This window comes from Nicotiana attenuata, unplaced genomic scaffold, assembly GCF_001879085.1.
Source record: "Nicotiana attenuata strain UT unplaced genomic scaffold, NIATTr2, whole genome shotgun sequence".
NCBI lineage: Eukaryota > Viridiplantae > Streptophyta > Magnoliopsida > Solanales > Solanaceae > Nicotiana > Nicotiana attenuata.
The window spans coordinates 19,720-42,581 of NW_017674261.1; the positions used below are offsets into that span (position 1 = coordinate 19,720).

Sequence of the window (22,862 nt, forward strand, 5' to 3'; positions counted from 1 at the left end):
GGGGGGGCTGTTTTTAGTTATTTAAAGGCTAAGAATGTAATTTATCAATTATTAGGGGGTGAAGGGGCTATTTTAGTAAGGAGATAGGCCGAAATGACTAAAAGTGCAAAAAATGGCTGTTGCCCAAAGTCTTTTATGATTTTGACCGTTGGAAACGATCAGAATTTAAAATAAAATATGTTTACCGTAAAAATGGTAAAAACAATTAAATTTATAAAAGGGATTCTAAAAATACGTGATCTATTTTTATACTAGTTGTTAGAGCACGTGGTGCTAAGAATATGAAGTATAACGATAAAATACAAGCTAAGACATGGCAATAATCGAACCGAGGGGCTCGCTGCCCTGGCTTTGTACCGGTCGATGGGGGACCTTGAGGCCAATATCTGGGCTCGATCTCGAGCTATCGGGGGTAGTCGGGAATGGGGCAACAGTTAGAATATAATCAAGCAAGGCTCTTTATGGCCAATACCAAGCAATAAATGAAGAACAAATAAGAAAGTAATAAATGCCAAGGGTAGCTTTGAACGAGTAAGTTAGAGAAAAGAGAGAGAGAGATATTATTGATCTTATGGAGAATAGTTGGAGTAACATCAGCCCCTTACAAAGTAGCGTGGGTTCCCTTTATATAGAAAGGGAACCTAGCTATAATAAAACATGCATTATTTGTAAAGTACGGGGATGGGACGGCTAAACGCGACGCTTCGGCATAGGCTCTGGATAGGGCGGCTCTGTCAGACTTAGTCGTGTGCCTTGGGAACTTCCCCTTCTGTTCTGGCCTCGACCTCTGTCTTCTTCGAGTCGGGCCTCGACGAGCCTTGAGGGAGGGGACTTGGTCGTGGCTTCTCACCCTCGGGGTCTCGAGGCATTCTTCCGAGATGGCTTGATAGCGAGAAATTGAGTCCTCTAATTTCACCGCATACAGATAGTCTCATCGTTTCCTAGAATGAAATAATAGGAAACAATTTTGAACCGTCGTCTCGAGGTCATCATTGGCGTGACGTTAGCCGTCTAAGAGCATTAAATGCCATGCCCCAGAGAGCTGTGCAAGGACGCCGTCAGATGCGGCTATCGAGAAACCCATGAACTGCCATTGGCTCGCCCTTTCCGCTCCCTCAGCCATTCCTATAAATGCACCGGATGCTAGACATTTCCTACTTTCACCCCACTTACAAGCCCAGGAGTTAGAATTTTTGTATTTTGCCAGTCTTTCATCTTTTCACAGAAGGATTTTTACCATTGACATGGCTAGGACCTCTAGGACGGTTCCTCGACGGGGCGACACTGCATCGTCGTCCCGACCATCTAAGGAAGAAACCAAAGCGATTCCCTCTCTGGAACAATGCACCCCACCTGATCTCGACACGTCAGAGGATTTTGATGTCGATGCTACTTCATCTACGCCGGGCCGGTGCGAGCACGTGTCCCAATAAGTTAGCGTCGTGACCGACATTGGCAAGGTGAGGAAGGACTACCGATGGAGCGAGGCAGTGGAGGTGGAGATTCCTAGCCCCAATGATAATATAACTGACTTTAAGGCTGGCTTCCTTCATGTATATACCTACCCATTCACCTTGGGCCCTGATAAATCTGTCGAGTCTCCTCCCCTGGAGATCGACCCGGTTATCCTCGACTTCTACGATCGATACCAAGTGACTCTTGGTCAGATCTACCCTTCTTTTCGGAGGACAGTGCTGATGCTTCGTCACTTCACTGAAGGAGTTGAGGGTGAGTTTTTCACCCTCAATCATCTGATCGTGATGTACAACCCTCGACTGTATTGAGGCTTAATCAGGCTCCGTCATCGATCCGAAAAATCCTTTTACACGAGCGTCGACGAGGGAAATGATCGAGGATGGATGAGCAGGTTTATTCGAGTAAGGACCTCGGATGTCATCCCGGCCCAGAGGATGCCCTTCCCGGAGAGGTGGAACGACCGGCGTAAGCAATTTTCCCCTTAGCCGCTTTCCGACTACTCTTCCTTTTGACATAATGATCTCTTTGTGCTTTCTGCAGCCGCCGCTTGGCACCCGGAGGTGATCCCAAATTTTGTCGGGATGGATCAGGCGGTTGACTGAGAAGTTCCCATATTGTGTCCGGTCTTGGACCGGCCTGGCTAAGAAGCGTTGGGTGGCCAAGAATCATGGTGAAGTTCTTTTACCACCTATGCTTCATAGTTTGTGTTCCTTTCTGAACTCTTAGTGTATTGCGGTTACCGCGCTGGTGCAGGTCTTGGCGAAAATATGCAGATAAGGCCGCCCCCTGATGGTGAAGCAGGGGCCTTGGAGCCTGACACGAGCAAGAAGAAAAAAAATAGGGCAGCTGTTGTCCGTCCTACAACGAAGAAAACCAGGTCATTCGAGCATCGAGCCACTGCTGGGACCGCTGGTTTGACCTCAGAGTTGAATCCTGATACCGAAGGAAAGGATGAAGATGGAAACCCGCTAAGGAGGAGAACGAGGTCGAGTGTGAGAGACTTGCAGGTGCCTCGGTCGGAGGCCGCTGAGTCCGGAATGGTTGGCTCCGGTTGGGCTTGAGGGCCGGGGGTCCTTGAAGAGGACGTTGGTGTAGCTTCGAATCGCGCAGCCAGTTTTGCTGCAGCTTCCGCCAGGGGGACCGCTGGCGTTGGCCCTGAAGGGTCGGGGCTCGGAGCCTTCCACGAACATGGGTTGACACTTGGAGAAATTGGCGACCTGAACGACTTCATGTCGAACTTCCCAGTCTCGTCGGGGGAACTGCGGGATGCCCACGGGATGATTGGCGCCACAGCGGGGACTCCTCTCGAAGGGGGAGACTTTATTCCCAACATCTTTGATGGCGTTATTGATATGGCTGATCTCGACATTCCTGGCACCGTTAAAGCGGCGGAGAAGTTCATGCAGCAGGTGATAGTCATTTCTCGTGCATTTCTTTCGTCTTCGAGCATCATTCTTCGTCTTTCTAACTTTTCTGCTATGCTGCAGTGTAAGGAGATGTACGATCATGCCATCCTTCGGCTCCGCGGGGAGCTTTCTTACCATGAAAAGGAGCGTAAGAAAGTTACTTCGAAGCTTCGGGATTCGGAGGCTCGCTCTGCCCGGGGAGATAAAGAGCTGGGGGAACTTCGGGCCGCTTTGGAAACTGTGCTCTAGGAGAAGGCCGATCTTGCTGCTCAGGTACTTTGCCTTGTTCGTACCCGACCTTTTATGTCGTATTCACATACGTTCTGTATTTGTATATTCATCGGCTTACCCTTCTCATGCAGGTCGAGCAGAGTGGCTCGCAGATTAATCAATTGAATGCGGAAATCTCTAGGCTGAGAGAGCGAAACGAAATAGCGGTCGGGGAGTTGGCGACATCCCGGGATCTTCTCAATGGTGCTCGCAGGGAGATTTCTATTTTGGCCGCAGCTAAGTCCGAGGTGGAACAAGATGCTGCTACTTATCAGGAGGACGCGGCCACGGCGCATATAATAGCTCGTGACATATCTGTGGCAGCTGAGCAGAAGCTAATCCGAGCTATCGAGCATGCTAAGGTGGGGGCGAAGAGAGAGACCCTGGAGGAACTCGGAGCCAGAGGCATCGACCTGTCAGCTGATCTTAAGGAGGCCCGTGCAGTGGAGGAAATACTGGCGCTTTTGATTGTCCTCGATAAGGGCAAAAATAATAGTGACGAAGAGTAGTCTCCGAGTCTTTCTTGTATATTTCCCCTTTTTCTTTGTATACTGCCCCCCAGGGAACGAATAGTGTAAAGACATTTTTCTTTTTGACAATGTAGAAAAGGAGTTTTCACTCTGTCAGCCCTTCTCCTTGCCTTTTGCTCTTGCATTTTAGTTTTTGTCTCTCGGCGTCTGCCCTTCGGGGTCTACTCTCGGACCGACCGGGGCCCCAAAACTGGCCATGCCCCGGGGTTAAATCGATGGCTCCTCTCGAACCGATGTTTGTGACATCGGGGGTCTCCCCGAGGTCCCGCAGTTTTTCTGAGTCACGTGGAAACCAGAGTGATTCTGTCAGTACGTTCCCCTAGGAGAGGGTGACATTAACGTGGCCCAGAATTAATTGGCCTTCTCGAGTAAGCGGGCAGTTGCCGCTTTGCCCCTATATATTTTCTCATCTGTCTCTTAAGCGGCAAATTTGCTGTTTTTGACAAAGCTATCTCTTCTGCAGAGCCTGGCGCTTTGTGCTAGTCCTTCTGCTTCCCTACTTCAGAAGATTCTGCTCATACCCTTACTTTCTTCCCCCTAGTTTGCCGCAGCCATGGCCGCTGCTTCGACATCCGATCGTCGAGCGGAGGGGAGTCTTTCTTGCATTTCGCATTCGGTTGGTGCCAGCGGCTCGCCTTCGATGTCGGGAGAGCGAGGCTCGGGATGCTTTGCCTCGAGGAGGGCTGTCATGCCGAGAAAACCTCCCAATGTTCAAGGCCATCGGGAGCATGTGTCGAGGATCATTTCATCAGTGAGGGAGGAAAACCTCGAGATGATCAGAAAATAATGCGGATGGAAGGAAGGCGCTATTTTGCAAGTACCTTCCCCCGAGGAGAGTATTATGACTTATGTTGAGGGATTTTTAAGCGTATACACTCATGTTTTCGCGCCGGGTTCCCCGGACCGGGTCGTGCTGGATTTCTGTCGAAGATATCAAGTAACGTTGGCGCAGGTTCATCCCTATCTTTGGAGAATAGTGCAAGCGATGAGATATTTTACTGAAAAGGCCGGGATAGAATTTGCCCTCAGCCACCTCGTGAGGTTGTATCGGCCGTTGCGCTACCGGGGCCTGATTGCTCTTCAGCGTCGATCCACCCGAGCCCCTGTAATTAGCAGCGAGGAGGATGAGGACCGTGGATGGATGAATCGGTTTGTTCGGATCCGAACGACCGATATTATTCCTGGAGAATTTCTGCCATTTCCTGAGAAATGGAACTTCGCACGTAAGTGCTTCAAATGAACTACCTTCGTTTCAACCTGAGGCTGGCTCCGTCACGATATCTTTTTGTTCTTATTTGCAGCAAATCATTGGTCGCCCGGCGAGGTCCCTGATTTAGCGGAGTGGTCTCGTAAGCTGGCAGCCTGCTCGATTTATGATAGGCGCCGGTGGCGAGATCTGTCAAAAGGGAGATGGGAGGCGAAGCATCATGGTAAGTGCCCGGCGTTCTACGCTCTCCCTCCTAAGAAATGGCGTCTTTCCTGCCGGCTTATTTGATTTATCTATCGTAGGTTCGAGGCGAGGCTGTGTCCCCCGGGGGAGGAGGAGAGGTTGCTGGCCTCGGGATCAAGGGGTACCGATAAAAGGAATGATGTTCCGGGATGCGAAAAGGCTTGTAGCGAGGCGACTCCTTCGCAGCGGTTGAGGAGAAGCGACTCGGTCGATCGGAGACCTTCTGGGAGTGGTACTCCACCGGACGTTGCTTCGATCTTCGGTGAGGCCCAGCGTTTTGGCCTTATGGTGAGTTTCGACTGTTGTAAGAATGTTCTGGCCCGTGCTCTTCTTCTTTTTCCTTATCTGGATTTCTTTTATAGGCCCTCGACAGACTTAAAGCCGAGCTGCTTCATTGCGAGGCCCCATTGCGGGAGGCTCTATATAGGGAAAAGTCCCTCAAGATTCTTTGTGCGGCAAAGGAAAGCGAGCTCGTCTCTTTACGATGCGAGGTGGACCGGAGCCGGGTTCGGGAGGCCCTCCTGGAGGAACAGGTACCCTGCATTTCATGTCGGCTTGTATTCCCTTTTTATCTTGGCGCCTTGATGTTTTGCTATTTCAGTTGAAGGGCAAGGCAGATGAGTTGAGACAACTCTGGGTTGAGGTTGGCCAAGTCAAACGCGAATTCACCGAGCTGCAGGCGCATGTAAATGCCCATTCTATGGCCAAGGAGAGGGCTCAGGCTGGAGTTTCCGCTTTTGAGGCACAAATCCAGACCGTTCGTGCGAACGATTCGGCTCGGACGGAGATAATCGCAAGGCTCTCTTCCGAGCTTTCGAGGGCGAAAACTGAGGTGGTGAATGTCCAGGCCCAGGTTGTGATAAATAATACCAGGGCGGGGCAGAAAGTGGCGGCTTATTCAAGGAGCGCCGCCGGTGCTAAAGCTGAGCTGCAGAGGACCCTCGATCGCGCAAGCAATAGCAAGGAATATGTGAGGTGCAGATCCCGAAGGGAAATCCTCAATGATATTCATGCCAGGGGCTTCGATCACTCGGGGGAGATCGAGCAAGCCAAAGGAGAGGAGTACGATTCCAATTTCCTTCTGTCTGATGCTGAGGATGGTGAGGAGGAGGCCACCGGGCCATAGTTCTCGAAAGGGGGAACGTCTATTCCCTGCCTTCTTCTTTGTGCATATAGCTTTCATAATATGTCGTAGGTTGAGGTTGTGCTCCACCGCCAATATGTAAAAATAAGAGGGGGAACCCCGCAGTTTGTATCTTTTGTATTCTTGTTTGGAAGGATTTCAATCGGGTCGATTCGACCTTTGGATTGATAGAAATCTCCGAAACAATAATATGGCCCCGATGTCTGTTAGGTCGGCGATGGAGGCTTATATATTTTGCCCTTAGGACTGCGCATTTTAACCGTCTCCGGGTTCAGTCTCCGAGTCGGGTTCCGACTCGAGCGTAATTTACCCTCGAGTTTTACATTTGCACGGGCTGGCGATAGTGGCTCTTATGCCTTTGGTTGGAGCGACCTTTTATATATGTGGCCCTTAGGCATGTATAGTTAACTATTTTGGATCTGGTCTCTGAATTGGGTTATGACTCGAGCTCATTTTAATCCTCAAGTTTTCAATTTTCAAGCTGGCGACAGTGGCTCTTACGCTGTTTGGTCATAGAGACCTTTTAGTGTGCGGCCCGGAGGCTTGTTTGGCTGGCGATAATGGCTCTTATGCTTTTGCCCGTGGGCTTTTTGTAGGCTTTGTTTTCCTCTCATTAAGGTCTTTTTGAAATGATTTTGCCTGACCCGTCGTCGGTTCTAGAAGAACCTTGATTTCAAGTCGTTAGCGGCGATGTTCGAGCACCTCGGAAGGTTCTTAGCTCATAGGCTGAGTAGCTCGAAGCCTTGTGATTTGGAGCTGACATGGTTGAAGCTCGTTTGCCTGTTGAGGGAAGCCTGTTTTAACCGGTTCTTTTCGAAGTATATTCGAAGTAATGGCCTGTGATTTTGTTAGCGACAGTCGGGCGTCCCCGAGTCGCGTTAATTTGTCTGGTGCAACCGTTTTTGACTGTAGTCATATGTGTTTGGCCGGAGCCATTTTTTATCCCAAGTGATAGTTTAGGCGTCTACACGGAGGGTATGCCCTTTCGGGATTCTTACAAATGCGACGTATAGCCTAAACTTCGCGATTGAGTTTTATGCCTGTAGAAAAGTCTTACAAAATTTTCATGCATGTTGAGGTCTTACAGTTTTGTCATGCCTGTTGAGGTCTTACAGTTTTTATTGCTATGTAGAATAGATCTGGTTATATCGAGTCTGCCCGCTTGGGGTCTTAAGGCCTCGGGTTTTCCAGTATACGGCTATTGGCGACAGTCTCCGAGTCATCGAGTTTGCTTAGGCTCAAAGGCCGTTATTCGTGAGCTCGGAGTTACTTTGTTGGGGCCTGATGAGCCCGGAGTTCCGACCTTGGGGTCGTGCGGGTGTCAAGTTGTCGACGCTAAGTCTCCGAGTACTTCGGGACGTATTTGGCGGGGGGATCCCTACCGAGAGCATGCTGAAGTTCCCTTTTCTGGAGTACGAGATGCCAAAATATATTCTTTTATTGCTTGGCGTAAATACATATTGTTTCACTGTTGTGGGCTCAGTCTGCGCGGGCGCGGATTCTTGGGCCGTTCTATCCAGTACGTCATTTCCTGGAGTGGGGCTGGTTGCAAAGAAAGTCCTGTAGACTCACTGAATCCTTCTCGGGAAGTGCATGGGTGTTGCCTCGTTAAAAACCCCTGCTGGTAAAAACCCGCTTCGGGATAAAAAACCGATCAAAGGAAAAGAGTGCAATGGACGCTTTGAAGCCTCTGGGTCTTCGAGCCGGAGTGGCGTCCCAATTGCCTTGGTCTCCGGCCTGTGCAAGAGTTATTGCGAAGTAGAAGATAGAAAGAGGGAGGGGCGATTATACCTTGGTGGCGACGGCGCTCTCGAGTTCCGGCGCTTATTTGGCGGTTGCTAAGTGGTCATTCGTTCTGAATGCGCCTGGGGCGACCATCAAAAAATCGTGTGGACGACATGTTGGGGCTCGTCTGCTTTGTTCCTTTTGGCGGTTTCTCCTTCTCGGGATTGGTTTTTAGCCCGATTGCTGATAAATTCCCAGAGGTGTCCGTTATCGAGCAGTCGGGCCACTTCCTCTCGGAGCTGCCTGCAATCTTCGGTTTGGTGCCCGTGCGAGTTATGAAACTCGCAAATCAAATTGTAGTTCCTCTGGGAAGGATCCGAGTTCCCTGATTTTGCTAATGGCGAACACGATGTCTGACACATCGACGTTGAAGCTATACTCTGACAGGCGGGGCGCCCTTGTTGCCCTGCATATCCTTCGAAGCCACCTCTGTTGAGGGGTCCCCGAGGGTTCTGTCCTTAGTTTACCAATCGGTCGTTACAGGGCGGATTGCGCTTTGGAGCGTTTCTCCTATCATCGGGTTATAGCTGGTACCTCTCTTTATTCGGTCTTGAATCCTTCGCCAAGAGCCTGCTCGGGTATACTGAGCCCGAAGGGGCCCCCAGCTGGTCATCCTCGACCCTGATCTTTGACTGGCATCGGTTGTGGACGTCTGACCAGGTTACGGCGGGATACTCGATCAGATTTTCTTTCAGCTGCCTTGATGCCACCGAGCTTTGTTCATTCAGGCCTTGAGTGAAGGCCTGCACTGCCCAGTCGTCGAAGACTGGGGGGTAGCTCCATTCGTTCTGTCTGAAAACGAGACACAAATTCTCGCAGCATTTCGTTCTCCCTCTGCTTAATCTTTAATACGCCGGACTGCCTCGTTGCCACCTTGATGGCACCGGCGTGCGCCCTTACGAAGGAGTCCGCCAGCATGGCGAACGAATCTATGGAGTTGGGGGCTAGGTTGTGGTACCACATCATGGCCCCCTTTGAGAGCGTTTCTCCAAATTTCTTCAGTAGGACTGACTCGATCTCATCGTTTTTTATGTCGTTGCCCTTCACCGCGCACGTGTATGCGGTGACGTGCTCGTTGGGATCCGAGGTCTCGTTGTATTTTGGGAGTTCTGGCATTCTGAACTTCTTTGGAATAGGTTTCGGAGCCGCTTCCTCTGGGAACGGTCGTTGCAGGAACTTCCTCGAATCTACACCTTTCAGGACTGGAGGTGCGCCCGGGATTTGGTCAACTCTGAAGTTATAGGTTTCGACCTTCTTATCGTTGGCTGCTTTCATTTTCTTGCCTGACTCGATCCTTTTGGTGAGATCTTCCAGCATTCTCACGATGGCAGGATCGGCTACCGATCCGTCGTTGCTTAATCTCTCCGGTACCCGTTCGGCTGAGGGAGTAGTTTCCGGCGCTACTGTGCTGGGAGTCTTCGAATGGCTTTGTAACTGAGCGATAGCCAACTGCTGTGCATGCAACATTTCAAAAATATCGTGAAGACTAACTTCCTGGGCTTCCCGAGCCGGGGTTTTCTGGGCTTCCAGTTGGTCGCCATGCTATATGCTTCCGTCGGTGCGTGAGGTTTCATCGACCTGTTGTGCGTCCTGTGAATCCGCGTCCGCTAGAATCGGTCCGGGCGCGTCATTGGGATTCTGTGGTTGCGTTCCGGCAGCCGGGACAGCTACATCGTTTTCCCCGTGGTTTTCGAGGTTATCATTCTCGACTCTATTTACCGAGCCAGACATTTCGACCTGAAATCAAGAGATCTTGGACAAGAAAAAGTGTGAAAGATAACTTGCGTTTTTGTAATGAAACCAGCAAGAAAATAATCACTATTATTTTTAGCCCCACGGTGGGTGCCAAACTGTTTACCGTGAAAATGGTAACAACAATTAAATTTGTAAATGGGATTCTAAAAATACGCGATCTATTTTTATGCTAGTTGTTAGAGCAGATGGTGCTAAGAATATGAAGTATAACGATAAAATACGAGCTAAGACAGGGCAATAATCGAACCGAGGGGCTCGCTGCCCTGGCTTTGGACCGGTCGATGGGGGACCTCGAGGCCAATATCTAGGCTCGATCTCGAGCTATCGGGGGTAGTCGGGAATGGGACAACAGTTAGAATATAATCAAACAATGCTCTTTATGGCCAATACCAAGCAATAAATGAAGAACAAATAAGAAAGTAATAAATGCCAAGGGTAGCTTTGAACGAGTAAGTTAGAGAAAAAAGAGAGAGAGAGAGAGAGAGAGAGAGAGAGAGAGAGAGAGATTATTGATCTTATGGAGAATAGTTGGAGTAACATCATCCCCTTACAAAGTAGCGTGGGTTCCCTTTATATAGGAGGGGAACCTGGCTATAATACAACATGCATTATTTGTAAAGTACGGGGATGGGACGGCTAGACGCAACGCTTCTACATAGGCTCTGGATAGGCCGGCTCTGTCAGAATTAGCCGTGTGCCTTGGGAACTTCCCCTTCTGTTCTGGCCTCGACCTCTGTCTTCTTCGAGTCGGGCCACGACGAGCCCCGAGGGAGGGGACTTGGTCGTGGCTTCTCACCCTCGAGGTCTCGAGGCATTCTTCCGAGATGGCTTGATAGCGAGAAATTGAGTCCTCTGATTTCACCGCATACAAAATAAAAAATTACAACATAAACCGGGCTGGAAGAGTTAGCGGGCTAGCCGGGTTCTGATGCACCGGTAGCAAAAAAAAGGCCCGACCCCGTCCAGCACAACCCCCTACCTAGCCAACCCGTCCCACCCCTTACCGAACCGGGCTGAACCGGATCGAACCGGGTTATTAGCGGGTCGGTCCGGCCCGGCCCGATTAACACTCTTACTTTAAATACATTATAAATTATGGATATATTTTAAATAGTAGACTTAAAAGTGACTATTGCTGCAATTCGCCCTCGAATTGACCCAACATTTGACAACTTATGGTTTAGTTACAACCCTTAAACGAACACATTACTCGCCCAATCTGCCAAATTTGGGGGTCCTGGACAGGGGACACAAATAATGAATCGAAATTGACACTCATAGTATGTATCTTTTCCTTATCATCTAAATTTGGACGTATTGCACGTTTAATGAGTCAAAATTGACACCCATAGGTGAACAATGTATTTTTCCTTCTCATCTTAGGAGCAACCTTATACAATTATCATTATTTTTAGTATGTGAGCACACTCCACTTTTCAACGAAGTAAACAATATACCGGTCAAATAGTTACGGCCTACGTGATGACAAATGTTGTAAAGTTAATGTACCTGTTTCGAAATTCAAATGTACTATATATGAAATAAATTGATAATGTTCGCAACTTTCTAGAAAAAACAAATGGTGCTAACATTTTTTATGAATATTTTTCTCATCATATTAATAATCAAGTAAAATTACATCACTCAGAAGTTCTTTAACCTTTTAAGTTTATTTACACGTTAATATCCTCTATGATGACATTCTTCCGCTATGATTATATGGTACTCCATCAGTTTCTTTTTATGTGTCTTAATTTAACTTAGCATGTAATTTAAGAATATAAGAAGAATTAGTCTTGTGGTACTAAATTAAAGTGTATATTACATACCAACAATAACTTTAAATTTTATGGTCTTAGACATCCATTATATCTAAATTGTAATATTACGTACTCCCTCCGGTCCAAAATAAGTGATTTTTTGGTATTTTTTGTAGGTCCAAAATAAGTAATTTTTTCAGATTTCAAGAATGAATTAATTATTTTTTTCCTACATTGTCCTTGAAGTAAATAGTGTTGGAATATGTGTTAGGAGTGTTTATGTGAGATAGTAAAGATTAACATGGTCAATTTCATTGCTAATTAATGCTAAAAGGTGGGTTTCTTAATCTGTGTGAAAACATCCAAAAAATCACTTATTTTGGAGCGGAGGGAGTATTATTTAACGGAGACAGACAAAATATCAACTTCAAATGTGACTTCCATAAAACCTTAGTCACCAGTGGAGATCACCAACTAGAATAAAATAAACAACAAAAAGTACAAAAAATATTCATAACATCCTTTTCAACTAATATATTGCATGTCATGGTAAACACTTGTATCTAACTTTGTTACAACAAAACAAATTTAATGGACGCATGTCATATTCCACCCTCTTTCACCCACTCACTATATTTGATTAGAAAATAGGAAAGTTCAAATAACAAAGTAAAAGTAAGCTTCTTTTTCTTTTTGTCTCTCACTCGGTAACTTGTACCTATCAAATTCAATTAATTCAAATTTGCATAGGAAAGTTTCACTTTATTTTTAGGGGCTGTTTGGTATGATAGATATGCAAATATAATAAATTTAGTACCGCTTTATTCCTTGTTAGGTTACTACTCTTGAAATAAGTTATTTTAGGATTAGAAATAGTACCGGGATAGCTTATACCTGCTAGAGGATAAAATAGTAATCCCAGGATAAGTTAACCTAGGATAAAATAGTAAAATTAACAATTCCAGGATTAATACAATATACCAAACAATTAATAAAAATTAATATCATGATAACCAATCTCAACGTAATCAATCCCAATATAAGTTATCTTCAAACCAAACGACCTCTTAGGCCTCGTTTTTTTTTAAAGATTAAGACGTCTGAATCTGAATACACATCTGAATATCAAGATGTGTATTAAGATTAAGACATCAAAATCTGAATACACATCTGAATATATTAAGATGTGTATTAAGATCTGAATAGAAATAATTAAGACTGTTTGATTTTTAACATCTGAATGTATAAAATTTATCTTTATTTGAAAATAATAAACATAAAATTCAAATGAAATAACTAATCTAATATTCTATCAATAAATTATATAATTTTTTAACATATGATAATTGTTGGTGGTGAAGGCTAACTGGTGAATGCCGACTAGAGGCGGTGGTTGGTGGTAGTTTTGGTTGATGATGGTGGTTCATGCTAGTAGCTAGTAGCTAGTAGTGATTGGTACAGGTGGCGATTATGATTGAGGATGGTGGTGGCGTGGTTGGTGATAGTTAATAATGGCGGGTGGTGGTAGTAGTTGTGACTGAGGAAGGTGGTGGGTTGGTGGTGGTAGGTTGTAATGATGGGCAGTGTCGACTGTGGTTGATGGTGATGGGATGGTCAGTTTTAGTAGTTGAGGTGGATGAGTGTTGATTGTGGGGGAGAATGATGGTGGTCGGAGTGGTGGGGATAGTGGGTGGTGATGGTCGATAATGGTGGCGGCTATGATTGAGGATGATAGTGGCGTTGTGGTGGAGGTGGTGGTGGTGGTGGTGGTGGTGGCGGCATGGTGGTAGTTGATAATGATAGGCGGTGACGGCAGTTAATAATGAATATGTGATAAAATCTCAATGAAATTAAGTCTCTATTATAGATCTTAATCATACAGACCTATTCAGACCCATTAAGTGGCTGTGAAGTAAAAAAAACAAAAACACTTAATGATTATGATCTGAATAATTAAAATTCAGACTTTAAAAACAAATATACTTAATGTCTGAGATCTGAATGATTAAGATTTAGACCTCCATTAAATGCAAACAAATGAGGGCTCGGTGGTGTAAAACTAAAGTTTAGGGATTGATAATGTTGATTATTACGTGTGACGTGGGCATCTTGAAAGCCTTTAATATTTTATTCGTGATTAATCTTACACGTGTCCTTAATCTGACGACTACAAGGTCACGCATCAATGAATTGACGCGAGACAAGAACTTAATATTAACCAATGAGTAGTACCCACGTGTTGTCTTTGTTTTTGGGTTTTGACTGATAAGATACGACGCGTGTGTAAATTGTGTATGGTGGTCCACCATTACCTACTATATTATTGTGGGCTCCTTCCAGGCAAAATATTTCTAGCCGACACTACTTTGAGAAAAAAGCAGAAAGTGATTTTTACAATTAAAAAGTTGAAAAAAGTTTTCTGAAATTCTTTGTTCAGTTTTTTTTTAAAAAAAAATTGAAAGTTTTGAAAAGTTTTTCACTTCTATAAAAACGCAAAATCATTTTTTTAACGGGTTTTAACTGGAAAATACCTGCAGTAGTTCGGTTGAAAATTTTAAGTATAGTTAGGCTGCTTATCGGGCGGATTGGGCGAGTATTTACTCTTAACGGTTTGGCTTATCGGTTATCGGCTTTTAAATGTATTAATCCGCTAGCCACCCGATAAGATATCGGACGGATTGGTATCGGTTTAGCTCTTATCGGGCGGTTATCGGGTGGTTTATTGGCCTAATTCAATCAAAATAAAATAAAATTTAGTCTCTATATGTTTAAATAGGTGGTCGACGTACTAAGAGGGACGAAGCAGAAGAGACACCTTGATGGGTAAATCATCTGTCTAGAATCTTATTTATGTTTATGCACATTGGCCTTAGTCCATGTGAAAGATTTCCAATTGGCCGTTGTTAAAACAAATGTTCGTCATGCTTAGAATTCTAGTATGCCTTAAAACCGAGGAAAAGTTGATGAAGCAGTGGTGTAACTGGTGTTGTTATCTTGTTTCAGACAGCAAATTCTGTCTTTTGTCACAGTTAGATGACTCATTTTATTTGGCTTTCTTTTATTCTAATTCACTTTGATAGAGTACCGGAAGAGGGGTTTTTGATTATTTAATATATATATGAATAAGAATAAATTTTATATGTATATATATTCTTAACGGGTTAACGTATTATCCGTTAAGAAAATTGAATAATCCGACCCCAAACCGATAAGCCGTTAATAAAAAAATTCAATCTGTTATCCGTCCGTTAAACTGTTAACCTGATACCAATAAGCCATTAAGCTTCGGTTTCGGTTCAGTTTTCGGTTTCCGTTCGATTTTAAATACCCCTAAGTATAGAATGTTAATGTATGTTCATGTAATTTGTGATGGATCTTCGATTGAATTCAACATGCCAATCACACCTCTTGCAATGCTGTAAAAATTCTTGTGCATCTATATGTCTAATTTGTAGTAACCTCTAATATGTAAACAATTTGAATAGAGAATGCAATTCAATTTAAAGATGAAAAACTTTAATTACTAGAGAAAATGTGCATGAATATTATAAGTTATTGTATGCAGTAGTTAGTATTGGGAGAAATGTGCACGAATATAGTACAATGAACATATAAAAAACATGTGCTCTAAAGATTACACTTCCATTTATGGATCTTGATAATTACATGAGATGAATGCCTCATTTGGAGAAATTTTATTTTGTGTCTCACATGCTAAATCATACTTGTGTGAGACAATTCTTTTTTTGACAACTGGACTGATTTGGATTCACTTTTCAAGTAATTAACCCTAAATTGAGAAAGACATTTCCTTTCCTTTTTAACCCCCCAACCCACCCACCCCACGCCTCCCGATTTAGCTTCTACCTCTTTTCCTTCTTCGACAACTTGTCATTATTTTGAGATACGATTTAAACTTTTTGGCAGTCATTTCCAGCATATTTGAATATAATTGGATCTTCTTATTCATCTTCTTTTATAAAAAAAATATGTATAATCAACTAATTATAATTTTTTTTTTCTTATGAGATAACAAGTTATGCTTATATTTAAAACTTAAAAAATGAATATTTAAACTTAATTAGAAAACACATATAAGGAATATCACTAAAAGTTTTCTTATTAAAACAATAGACGACATATAAAGCTAAAATAGAAGAATATATAGCAGTTTCCTCTTTGTCGTGTACATTCTAAATTGTGATAACAAAATCGCCTTTGTGGAAGTTTTTGAGAATACACATCGATTAACCAAATTTTCAAAAAAAAGTTCTCAAAAATTAAACCCTTGAAACACAAAACTATTCTAAATCATGTCCCAACGTGGAAGAAATGAAGATTTAGTCTTGAACTTTTTCCGTACAAAATATTAAATAGAACAGAAATAGAACATTTTTGGAGGAGGAATGAAAAATAATTAATGGTGAATAAATAAGTAATACAGAGAATATAAAGTTGAGCAGGGCAAAGTCGGGTAGACAGAGGGGGGAAAGATAAAACGGGGGGTGGGGTGGGAGGGGAGGAAAGAGAAAGTCTTTCTCAATTTAGCTTTAATTATTTAAAAAGTCGGACCAAATCAGTCCACTTGTCAACTAAACAGATGCCTGACACAAAAATGACTTGTCATATGAGACACAAAATAAAATTTCTCCCTCATTTGTAGTCTTTGTTTTTAGTTTACCTTTTTGAATTATATAATTCGCATACTAGGATATACTTCTTACCATTTTTATAATACGAAAATAGCATTTCAAGATAAAATTCAATATAGCTAACGACTGACTCTGTGATGTCATTATTTATCATTTTATCTATTGCAAGAAACTGCTTTTATAAGGCTAAACAGTTCAAAAATACTTTTAATGTGGTGTGATATTATTTGTTTTGGGTCAAGCTCGCACTGATTTCCTCAAAAGCCTCACCTTTAATAGTATCCAACATCTCCCTCTCGAAACTAAGTTCCACGAGATCCATTACCACGATCGACGAGTCAATTTTCGAGATTCACTATGTGTCATCCATATCGTCAGAGTACTTATGGCAATCCAAGCCCGCAATAAGCTTCTTATTGTGTACCACGTCTCCAAGCTCGTAAAGATAAGTAAACCGAGTCCGCCACTATTATCATGTCATCACTATACTCGTCTACGCTTTGATACTAAATGTTGGGCTAAAATAATTCAAAGATACTCTTAAAATTGTGTGATATAGTCTGCTTTGGACTAGCCCGCATGGTTTTTGCCCCAACATACATTAAACCATTAAGAATATCCAATACCATATATATAGATTTCCAATCTTTTCAAGTACCAATGTGAAACTTTTACGCACCCCAAATAACTTTCTTACAAAAACTCATGTTATAGTAAGTTAACCTACACTAATTATATATAAGAATTATACTGCTAACGTATATCTAACTCTTTAAAAGTACTTCGAAAAAAAACCTTTTTTACAAAAATACTTATTGAAATAAGCAGTTTTGAAATATTGGCCAAACATGACTATTAAATCCTCAATGTAAAGTAGTACACTAATTTCTTGCACTCTCCTCATTCCTTCCTTAGATTTTTATTCCTACGTGCATGTGGCTCGTACGACTGGACCATCCTTGGATTTTTATTTATCTTTTCCACTAGTTCATTAGATTTGATCATATCACAAAATCAAGGTAATTATCTAATTAATTATTTCCCTTTTGCCCCTATATTATTTTGTACTTAACCCCACCACCTCTATCTCCTTCCACTACTAATACTCAACCCAAATACACACTAAAAACCAAAAACCCCAAAAGTAGAAAAATCTTGATATGTTGAATTATCAAAGACCTAGTGCCATAGAAAGTAGTAGCAGAGAAAGTCTTCTTGTTCAAGAACATAATCATGATCAAGATCATCAAGAAGAAGAACAAATCAGAGATATCTATGCTCTAACCCCACCAAGGCCTCCATCAACAAATCGTGGCCGTCGAAGAGAAACTAATTGGGAAACTAATAGCCATCGATCATCAACAAATTTATCCATAGCCAGTACAGAAGTAGCATCAAGTGAGAATTTCTCAACCATGAGTAGAGAATTCAATGCTTTAGTTCTTGCTGGATCTTCAATAAGCAACAACCACGGTAGCGACAACGATAGCAACAACAACAATAATAATAATAGCAATATTTTGGGAAGAATTGGTGAAGATGATTATGAAAGAATTGAGGAAACAAATCCTTTAGCTATTGTTCCAGATAATTATAGTAACCCTTTGAATTTGGAAACTATTAATAATCCTTCTTCTAGAGATCATGTGGTCACTGGGATTGGTGGGATTAATTCTATGAGTGGAATTAACCATGGAGAAGTTACTGTTCAAAGGGTGAAAAAAGAAGAGGTTGAATCAAAGATTAGTGCATGGCAAAATGCTAAAATTTCAAAGATTAATAACAGGTTTAAGCGTGAAGATGCTGTTATTATAGGCTGGGAAAGTGAAGAGGTTCAAAAAGCTACTTCTTGGATGAAGAAAGTTGAGGTAATACGTTATATTAATTTGTATTTATGAAATATTTTTCATGTTTACTGTTTCCTTTATTTGTTCTTCCCAATCTTTTGTACATTGTGTTTTCCAATTTTCTTCAAGCATCCAGTTAGTTATCCTTTCTTCACCACTAACTTAAGTTTTCACCTTGTTTATTATGGATTAAGAGTTTATTTTACTCTATTTTTAAATTAGTTATGAGTTTATATGTTGTCGTATAAGTCGTTAATTAATCGAGATTTGACTTTGACAATTAAATTATAAGAAAAATTGGTTGTCAAATAATATTAAGTTGTTCATTCTAATCAGCTTAATTTGCAGTAGTTTGTATGATTGCTAAATATCAGGAGGACTTTTTTTTTCCTATGATATATTGATTGTGCACATGATTGGTCCAGTTTTATACACCACTAATTAATTGGAGGTTGTAGTGATAGGGAGAATATGCTTGGAATTTGGATACTTAATGAGTCCAATAATATCTAACTGCCCCTTTGCTCTGCCCTTCTACGATGGGAATTCTTAAAATTTAGTATATATTAGGAGTCAAACGCTTTGTAATTCTAGTTTGGTTTAGCTATTTAATAAAAAATCTCTGTGATTTGTAAAACTTAATTATCTTTTAAATGTTATCTATCTGTGTCGTTGCACCCTTATCTTGTATCCTAATCTTGTACTATCACATGACTAATGAAAATATTCGGGCATCATTACGAATTTTCAGTTATAGTTATTATGCAACAAAGATATGATCTCATTCTCCAATTTGAAAAGGATATAACCTATACCAACAATCAAAACGAATATTGTACTATTAGTGTCAACATGTCATTAGGTTTTCTACTTGATTTTTCAAGTTACCAATTTCACTTATTATAACTAGTTTCTAAGTAATTATTTCTTGGATAATTTGATAGTATAAAGTTTACTTCAACTATCCGTGCATGTAAGTTAAAATCGTTAGGAAATAGTGACAGAATAATTGAACATTTCTTCAATTGAAATACATGCGTAACAGAATATGGGACCAGCTTCGTCATTTTTCCTGGGTTGGTGTATGGATCCAGAATGTTCACTAGTTTCTCTCTTCTTCTTTTTTTTTTTTTTTTTTTTTTTATGTTTGTCTTTCAGAGAAAGCTGGAGGAGAAGAAAGCTAAAGCCCTAGAGAAGATGCAGAATGATATAGCAAAAGCAAGGAGAAAGGCAGAGGAAAGAAGGGCATCTGCTGAAGCAAAGAGAGGAACAAAAGTTGCTAAAGTTCTTGAAATTTGCAACTTGATGAGAGCTGTTGGCAGAGCTCCCGCTAAGCGCTCCTTCTTTTAATTCCTGGAATTAATTTTTGTTAGTATTAGAAAAACAGTTTGTAAAATATATATATATTTGGAATTTAATACTGTAGTATGTTAGTCTATAGGGATCCCTTCTCTTTTTGAAACGATAGGGTACCCCTATTGACATAAAATAGTAGTACTAGATGCAAGAAAAAAGAATTTGTGTTTGCTTGAAATATCGCATTGAGAAAGATGAAGTCATGTTAAATCCTTCCTCTTGAGTGTATTAGAATATAGTTGAGTGATTTGTACAGATTTTGGAAGTAATATGCAGTTTAATTAAGAAGATATGTGAATTTAGAATTGTTATGCTTCCCTCTTTCTTTCTATTTAATTTAGATCGTCGATGATGCTGATCCAACAATCTGTCTTGTGGTTTCGACTTTCAAACAATAAAATGATCTTAGTCTACAAGTTTATAGTGATCTTAGATTTTATATTTTGGGGTGCTCTTGGAATTGCCAGGCGTTATTGAAATTTAGAATAATAAAATGAAGTCCCGTGAAGAGAAAAAGAAAAACGATTTGTAAGGCCATTATTCACTAAAGCACGCAATACCATAAACTCATAAAGAGGACTTGTAGATAAAACTATGTCAGAATAGCCTAGGAGACACTTGTACTTGTCCCGATTTGTCATCCCGGTCCCTACATTCCATAAAGTTTCATCTAGACACTTCAACTTAATCAAAACAAGACATTTAAACTCTTCTGACTGTTGACCGAGCTTATGTGGCATTGATATGGCTGAAGTGGACAAAATGAGTGACTTACACGCACATTAAGTGCGTGAGCTAATGATTTCTCTTTATTAAAAAAGTAAAATAAATAAAAACTACTAACAACTATTCTAGTATGAAAGAGTTCGTTCTGTCCCCCTCCCCCCCTCTCCTCTTCTTCTTCGCATTCCATCCCCCCGTTCTGCCCCCCCCCCCCTCTTATTCTTCACCCCTTCCCCTTCGTTCTGCCCCCCCCCCTTCTTCTTCAGTCCCTTCCCCCTTCGTTCTGCCCCCCCCCCTCCTCTTCTTCTTCTTCTTTAGTCCTTTACCCCTTCGTTCTGACCCCCCCCCCCCCCCCCCGCCTCTTCCTCGTCATCTTTCTTTAGATCCCCTCCCTTCCCCTTTTTCTTCATCTTTCTTCATCCCTTCTTTCCCTTCTCTATGACTCGTCCATTTTTTTTTTCGGTGGTTTTAGCTTTCAAATTTTTTCACAGCCCTTTTAAATTGGGGTAGAGGAATAAGTCAAAATTCAAAAGACTTAATTCTCTGCTCATGTATTTTTTATGGATAGATAACTTTCTTTAAAAGAGGAGTGAAGGAAGTAGTGGTACTCATGGTGGAGGAGCCATGACAAGTGGATTATTCTTTTAAGAAGGTTGAGTGGGTGGGTTTGAAGAATGGAGGAGGGGTTTTCTTTAATTTTAATTTTAATTTTTTGCTTTTTTATTTTATTTTTTGTTTATCAAATAAAGATTTTGTTAAATAATATTATTTTTGGCATAGAATCTGATGTGGATGCTGATTTGTCATCCACGTCAAGCAAGTGAACATCACATGATTCCGGAGGTGTTTAAAAGTCTTGTTTTGATTAAGTTGAAGTGTTTGGATGAAACTTTATGGAGTGTAGGGACCGGGATGACAAACCGGAACAAGTACAAGTGTCTCCCAGGCTATTCTGTCTAAAACTATTTCTAATAGAATTTGTATTATATACGATGATAATGTTAGAAAGTTTTACTATTAAGGTTATTTAATATGTGATCTATATAATCTAGGAGTATTAGTTATTAATTTAATTAAATTACCAATTAATGTCATCATAAAAATGTATCTATAGTTATCTTATAAGTGATTTAATTATGTAAATATTCTATTTTATTTGTTAGTGTATATATAACCCAAATTATATTGTCTCTAATTCGTTAATAACAACACAGTGGTGATGTAAGGGTGCCCCACAACAACAAATTAGGTATACTAATTAATGGTCAATACGCGTTAAGCTTTGTTGAACACGTTAATTATCGTTTTGCCTTTTCACTGTACATGTGGCATAGGCAACAGACTTTAGGTTAAAAAAAGCCACTGTTTCCTATCTTTTCTAAACAGTTCAGAAATAAATCTCTAGAAAAAGCATTAAATTAAGCACAAAAATAATTTTTTTTTTTGCGTGCAAGAATAGCATTTCTTCAATTTCAATATTTTAAGCTATTTTTAAACATATCATTAGGACGAGCCTTTTCAATTAAATTAGTTGATTAAGTTTTTCAATTAAGAATAACGTTTCTGTACATAGGTTACTAGTTGAGAAAATGACAAAAATAGTTTCTTATGTTTAAAATAAACGCTTAAAAATACTTTTATAGACTGGTCCTTTAAGCTTGTCAAAAATAAACACTCTTGGCCTTCGTCAAATAAGTACTAATTGTTAAAATTTAAGGGGAGTATGAAAAAAAAAAAAGATGTAACTAAATAGGATACTATGAAAACGAAAATAACAAATGTTAGTAATGCGACAAATTGCATAGTTTTCTTTTTGGGATTTTGTCACGACCCAAAATTTTAACCTGTCGTGATAGCGCCTATCGTGGTACTAGGCAAGCCGACATTTACTAATAACTCCAACACTTTTAATGAAAATGGATTTTTAAAGCAGTTTAAATAGCAACTTCTCTTAAACGGGATAGAAAGATCCAAACACAATGCGGAATACTCCCAAATCGGCGTGTCACAGAGCACATGAGCATCTAATGTCACAAGTCTGGAATACACTATCTAAGATAGTCCGAAACTACATACAATAAAAGGAAAGAAAGGCAAGGAGAAAACAAGGACTGCGAACGCCGGGCAGCTACCTCGAAGTCTCCCAAGGATCAACTCTGCAGAATATCAACACCCACCGTGTCCGGAAATACCTGGATCTGCACACGAAGTGAAGGGTGTAGCGTGAGTACAACCAACTCAGTAAGTAACAAGACTAAATAAAGAACTGAAGATAGTGACGAGCTACATAATTATAGTTCAGTTTTAGTAATTTCAACATAGGAAAGTAGGCATGCTTTCAAGTTTGGTAATTTCAGGTCAAATCAGTTATCTCATGTCAAGTTCAAGTGAAACAGAATGTAATATCTTTTAGAAAACTTCAAGACAACTATATGTGGCAGCTAAGTGCAACAATAATGAAATCAAAAGCATTATCTCAGAGCAACAATCACTCAGTCTTTCTCAATAGCTCAACACACGGCACTCAACACTCGCACTCAGTAGGTATCGACGCTCACTGGGGTTTGTACAAACTCCGACGGGGCTCCTACAGCCCAAGTGCTATAATCTGCTAGACAACTCACGTGTTGTACGGACAACTCACTTGCTATAATATCAATATATGGATCTGCACGGATAACTCACGTGCTATAGTATCAATATCTGGA

At 41.4% G+C, this 22,862-nt stretch overlaps 1 protein-coding gene across 1 annotated transcript; it reads left to right on the forward strand.

The window, feature by feature from the left end:
• The first annotated feature begins 17,286 nt into the window (after positions 1-17,286).
• LOC109218301 (uncharacterized protein DDB_G0288805-like) lies at positions 17,287-19,742 on the forward strand. Its single transcript, XM_019382651.1, has 2 exons — positions 17,287-18,096; positions 19,234-19,742. Exons 1-2 carry the CDS (start codon positions 17,389-17,391, stop codon positions 19,423-19,425), a joined length of 900 nt encoding a protein of 299 aa, XP_019238196.1. The 5' UTR covers positions 17,287-17,388; the 3' UTR covers positions 19,426-19,742.
• The last annotated feature ends 3,120 nt before the right edge of the window (positions 19,743-22,862 follow it).

What these genes read in the sequence shown, in the direction of transcription:
- LOC109218301 (XM_019382651.1), top strand. Translation starts at nt 17,389, where the DNA reads ATGTTGAATTATCAAAGACCTAGTGCCATAGAAAGTAGTAGCAGAGAA. An exon ending in CTTGGATGAAGAAAGTTGAG is followed by an intron (nt 18,097 to 19,233) that starts GTAATACGTTAT and finishes TTTGTCTTTCAG; the next exon opens with AGAAAGCTGGAGGAGAAGAA.